The 9,346-nt window shown below is 37.0% G+C and overlaps 1 protein-coding gene across 1 annotated transcript; it reads right to left on the bottom strand.

The window, feature by feature from the left end:
• Positions 1 to 3,475: 3,475 nt before the first annotated feature.
• mcl1b (MCL1 apoptosis regulator, BCL2 family member b) lies at positions 3,476 to 5,807 on the bottom strand. Its single transcript, XM_051721187.1, has 3 exons — positions 5,286 to 5,807; positions 4,615 to 4,865; positions 3,476 to 4,452 (listed from the first exon to the last, which is right to left on the bottom strand). The coding sequence occupies exons 1-3, from the start codon at positions 5,671 to 5,673 to the stop codon at positions 4,336 to 4,338; spliced, it is 756 nt and encodes a 251-aa protein (XP_051577147.1). The 5' UTR covers positions 5,674 to 5,807; the 3' UTR covers positions 3,476 to 4,335.
• Between the last annotated feature and the right edge of the window lie 3,539 nt (positions 5,808 to 9,346).

Consider the following 9,346-nt stretch of genomic DNA (forward strand, 5'->3'; position numbering starts at 1 on the left):
TAAGTTGTGAAATTGTAAATAATACTAAGCTATAGCAAGTCAGATTTTTTTATCAAATTGTTTATGTTTGGTGTTGGTTATTCATGTTTTTTAGATGTTAAAAACATTACAGCTGATTTTCTTTGGTGCTTTAAAACAATGTGTATTGGGAAAAGCACAAATGAAAACTATACAAATAAAAATTATTTGACTTTTATGTTGCAGTGTTGTTTTCTACTTTTGCAACAAAATCTCAGTGTTCTCTCTTTGCACGGTCAAACAAACCAGTGATAGCCAGTGCTGAAGCATTTTAACAATCAGAAATTAGCATAATTAATTCTGACACAAGTAATGGCCAGCATCGTCCAATCACTGCCAAACATGTTAAAAAAACATTATACATTATCAATTCTGAGTCTATGTACTGATTACCATTGTCCCATGTCTGCCAAATATGTTGAGAGGTTCAAACATCATCTGCAGCCTAAAACTGAAACTTTGATAGGAAGTTTGGATTGAATACACTTGGCTTCAGAGGAAAGCTTTAGGATGTTCCTCTGCTCCATTCCTCTCTATTTAGTGAATAGCACACTTGAGGTTAAGTTGTCTGTCTGCACTGGTCTCAGAACAGTTCGAAATGCACCTTATTTTCATCCTAACGTAATTAGGTTTCTTACCAGATGTAGTTTTGTTGGCGTTTCTCCCAAAGACAAACTCCGCTGTGATCGGCGCCATGTTGTTTAGTCACATGACTCCGTACGTCGAAAGAGTACCCCTTTACTGACAGCCCAGTGTCTCCTGAACTAAGATCAGTCAGTTTAAATGAAATGAAATTATGTGTTACGTATAGCAAAGCCAAAAAACCACGTCAACGCATGTGTACGTGGGGTCTCGCGAGGGTTTAGATAGAATACAAGATATACAGTGTATAGTATGACAGCATGTTTGTTTGATGTTGCTAATGCTCTTTTAACCTTACCACTGAAGAATTTTGTGAAAAATTACATAAAATAAATAACAAAATCTCTGTCCAGGACTTCAGCTTAAACTCACTGCAACATAAGAAACAGAATGTCAAAAAAAAATTAAATAATTCTCGCTTGTTTTTTCCCCACAGGAAGCTTCAGGTTTTTCTACTGTGCAAAAGACTATACAGATTAACACGTGTTGTCACATGGCTTTACCTGTATTCCACAGAGTTTAACAACCATGTGCTGCCTGGCTCAGGTAACAGCAGGTGCTGCTAGTGAGCTGGAGGATCAGGTGAGGCCCTGTGTGTCATTACCATAGTCCTCAGTAGACCCCACCGATGGCCTGTAACCAGACACGATGCCAACTGAGCAAACAAGCACACACACACAAATAAATAAATGAAACTAACCCTTTATTGTAATTTTTTCCATTTAAAACAAAATAGCACAGCACTGAGCACACCTGTACTAGGTTTGATGAACTATTATTCAAATGCTGTTTTTTTAAACAGAACATAACATCCAACTGGTCTCTTTCTATTAAGGAAACAAAGAAAGAATTTTCTCTGTTGGTAAGACTGAATACCTGTCTTCTCATTGGACCCTCACTGGAGATCCACAGTCTGGTTCATGGTTCATCAGACACCTGCAGGGATACTTTCCATCATCACACTTTTCAACTGACCTTTCCTTATCAAGGGTGACACACATATGCAAAATACTCCAAAAATATTTACGGAATGTCCCTGCATTGTGAATCCCCATTCAACTATGGAAATAAAGATTCTCTGTGATCTTTTTATTAAGCTGTAGAAGTTGTTCACTAAGGAAGTGAACATTTTCACACAAGCCCCTAACATGTTTTGTAGTAATCTATGTAGGTTTTACATTATTTTAAGGTATAATCGTACATAGGTTAAGAAACAAGATAACATTCCCAAGACTTTTTTTAGGAATACAAAATATTCTTAACTTTTTTATTAAATAAGATAAAAACAGAAGAAAATAGTAGTTAAGAAGAATTTTGTTAGCTGTCAGGGGGTTGTAAACTGCTAAGGTTTCATTGAGCCTCATGTGATTTTAAAACTATGAGCATTCAGCATTAAAAGGCGAGTCATATTAAGGAAGTGCATGTCAGTTGAGTAAATCACACGATTCCATTGTGTGACAGTCATAAAGTTAACAAAAGCTTCCACATTACACCAACAACAAACTAGCTACATCCAGCACCTTCAGTACAGCAAACAGAAAGATTAAGAAATCAATTGAGAAACTTCCCATATAAAGGAAAGAACAGAAACCAATGACAATATGGAGGTCACATTCACTATATCACGGATACTGTTGATTAGCACAAATACTGTCTATAATCACTATCAAAATGTTCTTTCCTTACTAATAAACAGAACAAATTATTAAAAGATGAAAAATAATAATTATAACACCTCAGATGTGTGTTTGTACGGTGTATGACATTCACATTTTGTGCTTATGTATGCTTCACAAAATAAAACTATTTTTGGGCCAAAACCAGATTATGGAGAGACGACAGTCTAAGTTAGCAGCTGTTGAGAAGTTTGGTTACAACAGTAACTATAGTTACTGGGTCTTGTAGTGACGGGGATGGCCAGAAGGGTGGGAGGAGTTTGTGTATTTATAATGAAGTATTAATATCCTTGGGTCCCTTGGGTGGGGAGTAAATCAACAGTATGGGACTGAGCAACAAAATGCACTCTTTGAAATAAGATATGTGCATTTTCCACTCATTAAACTGTCATTCACAAACATCAATGAATTTCAGTGTGCCTGTCAAACCTCCTAAAATGGTCCCACAGCATAGTGCCACTTCCTTTTTCCAAAGGATGGAAACCTGATTCTAGTGCAATGGCAGTTTACACAGTAAGCTTTAGAAAGATTACAGATAATCTTTGGGCAGTTATACAGCTCTGCTACAATAAAACTCCATGACAAAAAGCTAGAAAAACGTAAAAGCCATGATTAATGGGCCACGTAAATAAAATATAATGATTTTCTTGTCTCACATTAAACTGTGCACTGGGGTGGCTAAACTTAAGAGTATAAAAATAGAGTGAAATTCGTTGGCAAAGGATTAAATGTAATCTTCATTCAAGGAATTAAATCCAAAACTCCAAAATTACTCCTAAAACCACAGGGCAGATTCCAGTATTCTGAAAAGACTTTGGGGCAGTGGTGGCTCAGCGGGGGCAGTGGTGGCTCAGCGGTTAAGGCTCTGGGTTACTGATCAGAAGGTCGGGGGTTCAAGCCCCAGCACCGCCAAGATGCCACTGTTGGGCCCTTGAGCAAGGCCCTTGACCCTACCTGCTCCAGGGGCGCCGTATCATGGCTGACCCTGCACTCTGACCCCAGCCTAGCTGGGATATGTGAAAAAGAAGAATTTCACTGTATATGTGCAAATGTATAATGTGTGATAAATAAAAGAAAATTAATTAAATTAAATTAATTAAAATTAATTAAAATTAATTAATTAAATTAAAAGCTACAGGTATCAGCTGCTTGGTTTAATGTGCAGAATTCAATTAACAGCATATTCAAAAATTGAGTGACATATATTAGCATATTAAATGCATGTGTATCAAAATATGTTTCTCTTTATAATATATATATATGATCCAGAATGTCAAATCCAAGCTAAAGAAAATTTATGTTTAGCAGCCTTTTGTGGCTATAAATTGCTATCATAGTCCCACATGAGTTTTTTCTTTAGAACAATTAATCAAGCTCGAAGGACTCAAAACAAAACCAACATTCAGATAAAGAGCCCTTTAAGACTTATTTATCAGGTAAAGCCAGATGTCGATGAAACCTCAGATCTAAATTAAACATTGTGTGTAGATTAAACTAATTATTATACATTATTTACATTATAGAACAAAGATTCCATTTTAGAATATGAAAGTGTCATCAGGAAAAAGTGTTATTACACAATCTTTCAGGCATTCGCTATGGCTAGTTCTTGCCACAAGACCCTTGTGAGTTTTAAAATATGATAGTCTTTCAAAAGATAATTTGGGATAAAAAAAAAAAAAATAAAATTGTGAACAGAACACATAGAATTCTGAAATTAATGTAATGTAATGTAATTCTTGTGTAAACATTAAACAATTAACAACTGGCACTGAAAGAGTCTTCTGGCAGGTCAGCAATTCAGATGTGCACAGCTGAAAAGGATTTTACATTTTCATAAAAAAATAGTTCACCAGATTTTATATACAGGTGCTATGAATGTTTTGAAGAACAATATTTTCACAGACAACAAAGACTTTTATCTCTTTAGAAATGTCTTTGTTTGAAGTCCTGAATCCTTTTAGTTTTTCAAAATTGCTAAAAAAAAATCCAAAACGATTCACCGTATCCAAAAGGCAAGTGCAGCTCCCAAAGTAGCCACACTACCAATGGCCATCAGTGCGTTTCTCACAGCTGCCTCTGTATCTGGGACATGAAAAAATTCCACAAAACCATCCTAAGGAGAAAAATAATATCTAGGGATTAATATTAGAACCAGTCATAAAACATCATGCCAAAATACTAAGGAGACCTTAAAACCAAACAACATAAATGTTGCCAAAAATGTCACAATTAGAGTAGCCAACATAATGGCCCTGAGACATGAGAACAAACTCACCCATGCATTGTTTTTTAGCAGCCAGTCCCGTTGGGCTGAGAGAAGATAGGAAGAGATCTCTTCCCCCATGAGACTCACACACTGGCTCTGTCCTCTGTCATTTTGATACTTGCACACCAGTGCCCCGAAAGCCAGCAAGCTGGCAATACGACCCCAGTTAGTGATGCCGTCGCTGAAGATCTCCTTTGCTACATACTTGACGAAGCTCACATCATCTCCTTTCTCCTCCAGATTCAGACGCGTGATCATACCTGAGAAAGCCACATGTTAGTCTACATAGGAAGTCATACCTGACCAAGCTCGAATCATTATTGTGGAACTATGTGGCGTGAGCGTAAGGTGAGGCTGACATATGCCACTTGATTCTGTTAACAGTAGTTAAACTGCTCATATCAATCGCTGTACAGAATTCAGGGGCCTTTCACACAGAACGCGTCCTCGTACTTCAAAAAAAAGGTACGAATAGAGCAGAACGCATTGTCTCTCGAGACGCATTTTTAACAGTTCTTTAACTTGACATGACGTCTAAAATGTACATAGAAAACGTTTACAAATCAAAACAAGGACTGACGCAAAAACGATTTCAGTGTGAACGGCCACTCACAATTCAGAAGCAAAGCGAAAGAAAAACAGCAGAGGCAAAATACAACAACACTGACTTCTGACATTACCTTTATACGCGATTTCATGCTTGACAACGAGGCTCTCCACAACACTTTTCATCGTTGACAAAACTTGTTTTTTCCCACCCTTAGCATGAGAGAGTCCGGCAAAATCTTTGAAGAAAATGTTAATAATCTCTCGTGTGTCCATACTCAGGGTTGTGTCGGGGGTGGGTGTGAAAACATCATCTATTTCCTCGCCGTCCGACACAGGAGTGGATTGTACCGAGCCTTGCAGACCGCCCCCTGTCAATCGGTTCTGATTTTGAGGTTTCAGTTCTGGAATTTTCAATGGATTGCCAACAAACCCACATGACTTTGTAAACGCGTTAAGCGTTGCTATTCCGATGCATGGCCATAGCCCGCTGCTGCTCGGAACTTTACTTCCAGTATCCATTTTTGCAAATTCACATCAGTGCCTTTGATCCAGTATAGCGAAGATGCATTAGGGGTTGAGAAGAAAATGTCGTCCTTCAAAATTTGTATTTACACGCAGGTCACTACATTTTATACTTTCAACGTTAAAGTGTAATGCGGAAGTTCCTCGTGTTTTTATAGTCTGCCCGAAAGGGCTGTCTAAAAAATACCACAACCCCCACCCCCCAGGTCTCGCGAGAGTCTCATTTTCGCTGTTACTAATGTGCGGTTTAGGTTTAGATTCAGTGATAGGGTTAAGGTTAGGGTTGGGTTTACGTTGGGGTAGATGTTAGATTTCTGCAGGACTCCAAATAAACAATAAAAACTGCGTGAGTCGCATGCGGTAACCGGAAGGTTACCTTCTGGAGACGAGAGTTGAACAGAGGCTGTCTGTTTCTGGCCAATCACAGGCTCCACACGTTCCAACCGTTTGTCATATAGTGGGAACAGTCAATGATGTAAACTGAATTACTGGAACAAAGTGTACGTCGAAGTCTGCACGTCAAAAACACAAACACAAAATCAAATCAGTTACATTGAAAATATTTATACGATCGCCGTGAAACTGCATCAGATTGCATGAACAAGAGGCAATGATCTTTTAAAACTGATTTAATATAAAATTGTTTTACCGTTAGGAGAGCAATAGGATTTTATGACCATTTTGGAATAGGTTAAATGCCACTATGCAGATCTAACCACTAGTGCAGGGCTACTCAGCTTTGGAAAGGTCAGGGGCTGCAAAGCTGGATCCCTGTACACTCAAGGGCCACACTATAATTTTTTATATATATACACACACACAGGCGGCCAAAAGTTTGGAATAATGTACAGATTTTGCTTTTATGGAAAGGAATGCGTACTTTTATTCATCAAAGTGGCATTCGGCTGATCACAATGTATATAGTCAGGACATTAATAACGTGAAAAATTACTATTACAATTTGAATTTTTTTTTCAGAACTTCTTAAACTACTTCAAAGAGTTCTCATAAAAAAATCCTTCACGTGCAGCAATGACAGCTTTGCAGATCTTTGGCATTCTAGCTGACAGTTTGTCCAGATACTCAGGTGACATTTCACCCCACACTTCCTGTAGCACTTGTCATAGATGTGGCTGTCTTGTCGGGCACTTCTTACGCTCAATGGGGTAAGAATTTACTCAGAATGATGCCAAAGACAAAAAATATCCAGTGAGGTGCAGTTCTGCAGATGGAAATGCCTTGTTGATGAGAGAGGTCAACAGAGAATTGCCAGACTGGATCGAACTGACAAAGTCTACAGTAACTCAGATAACCGCTCTGTACAATTGTGGTGCGAAGAGTATCATCTCAGAATGCTATTATGATATGCGGGTTGGCGCAGTTTTGGCGGCATGATGGGGACCTACACAATATTAGGCAGGTGGTTTTAATGTTGTGGCTGATCGGTGTAAATATATATATACAGGGTTGGGTAGTAACGGAATACATGTAACAGGATTGCGTATTTAAAATACAAAATATAAGTAACTATATTCCACTACAGTTACAGTTTTAATCATTGGTAATTATAATACAGTTACATTCCAAAAGTATTTTGATTACTGAAGAGATTACTTTGCATTTTATTGTCATTTGTTTCATTTAATATTTAGTCCTTTTAGATGGAAAACATTTATACATATAAATGATGCAATCCAAAGTACATTTGAACAGTGGTGAAACACTTTCTTATGATGTGTTACATTCATACGAGCAGACAGAGAAGTAAGTTTGAAGTAAGTTTGGAGCAGAAGAAATAGAAAAAACCTTGTGTAAATTGTCAGCTTTACGCTAAGCTAAAATGCTATTTCTAGCCATTTTACATGCACGTTACCAGGCACGATCATATTTTTTTATCAAGAAAATTCACGTTGGATAATAATTTCTTTTTTTTCGTAAGACCTCTGTATTAGGGCAAAAATCGTATTCTTGATAACTTTGGTATTATTTTCCTGTAAAAATATCTAAAAATCCTTAAAACAAGATCAGTTTGATTTATCTTGTTTTAGAAACAACACTGCATAAGATATTTAGGTTTTTCAGAGAATGTATTTTTAACATGTGTATTTTGTCTTACTGTACTGGCAGAGTTTTTACAGTCAAAAAAGTGAGAAAAATCTACCAGTGCTGAAGAAGTAATCCAAAGTATTTAGAATACATTACTGACCTCGAGTAATCTAACAGAATACGTTACAAATTACATTTTACAGCATGTATTCTGTAATCTGTAGTGGAATACATTTCAAAAGTAACCCTCCCAACCCTGTATATATATAAAATTATAAGTTAACATTTTTATAGGAAGAATGTTGGAATATTAGTTAACGGGATAGTTGGATAGTTCACCTAAAAATGAAAATTCTCTCATCATTTTCTCACCTTCATGCCATCCCAGATGTGTATAACAATATTTAAGTCCTTGGCTTTTTTTTACTATAAATCTCCACTTTCACTTTCAGATGTAAAAAGTGAAACTAAACAGGTGCCACATGTGGCTTACAGATGTGAAACTGAAAGTGGAGATTTATAGAAAAAAGGACTTAAAAATTTATCTGTTTCTCACCCACACCTATTATATAACTTCTGAAGACAGATTTAACCTCTGGAGTCATATAGATTACTTTTATGCTGCCTTAATGTGCTTTTAAGAGCTTCCAAGTTCTGGACACCATTCACTTGCATTGTATGGACCTACAGAGCTGAGGTATTCTTAAAATCTTTATTTGTGTTCTGCCGAAGAAAGTCATACACATCTGGGATGGCATGAGGGTGAGTTATTGATGAGGTAATTGTCATTTTTGGGTGAACTAGCCCTTTTAGTAATTATTTTAATCATAAGGGGTGTAACAGTTCGTTTTTCTGATAAAAAATCAGTTCTGTTGTCACTGTAATTGTGAACAAACACGAGTGTTCAACATCACATACACCAGAGATATATCACAAATTTGCACAAAAAGTTCTTCAGTGACAAGTCATAAAGATTTTTTTCGCCGTCACTGCTGTTATTTTTTCCTGTAAATACTGTTGTCATGACGAGTACATATCTCTGACGAGCTGTTCGAGAGATTGGACAGATTCGCGCCGTGATGAGTAACTCTCAAGTGAGATTGTGAGCGCGCATGTACATCAGCCATGCTTAGATATTATTAGTTGTTTTAATTTATTTATTTGTACATCCTCTTGCAGCTTAATTTCCTCTCTAACGTGATTCAGCAATGTAGAGAACTAGCGTAAATCCTCATGAAAATTGACAACTCACAATCCATACAGATTTGATAGGCTGCTAATAAATATATTTTTGATGATTATATCATAACGCAAAAGATCGCTCGAGGACAGCATGCGGCACTCGTGTTGAGTAGCGCTGAACTAGTGTTTGGGTTTAAAAAAATTGCCTGATCCAATCCATTTAATTTGTTAAGCGTAGTGCGCCCCCTAGTGACAAACACGGAAGATGTCACTGTAATTGCCTTTAATTTAAGATTTATTGCACTTTTAATTAATTCTATCCACCTAGCCATCGCTCTATTAGTGGTCTCCTTACATCCCCACACACCAGTGCACGCATAAAACAAAACATGACACGAAAACGTGGAATTGATATTTAGTTAGTACAATCACAACATATGCT

The sequence above is a fragment of the Myxocyprinus asiaticus genome, chromosome 16 (genome assembly GCF_019703515.2).
Source record: "Myxocyprinus asiaticus isolate MX2 ecotype Aquarium Trade chromosome 16, UBuf_Myxa_2, whole genome shotgun sequence".
NCBI classification, from domain to species: domain Eukaryota; kingdom Metazoa; phylum Chordata; class Actinopteri; order Cypriniformes; family Catostomidae; genus Myxocyprinus; species Myxocyprinus asiaticus.

Bases quoted from the DNA above. Each gene is read 5' to 3' on its own strand.
- mcl1b (XM_051721187.1), bottom strand. From the start codon at position 5,673: ATGGATACTGGAAGTAAAGTTCCGAGCAGCAGCGGGCTATGGCCATGC. The intron at 4,866-5,285 runs GTAATGTCAGAA...TGGCTTTCTCAG, and splicing joins GCATGAAATCGCGTATAAAG to GTATGATCACGCGTCTGAAT. The intron at 4,453-4,614 runs GTGAGTTTGTTC...TTTTCTCCTTAG, and splicing joins TGCTAAAAAACAATGCATGG to GATGGTTTTGTGGAATTTTT.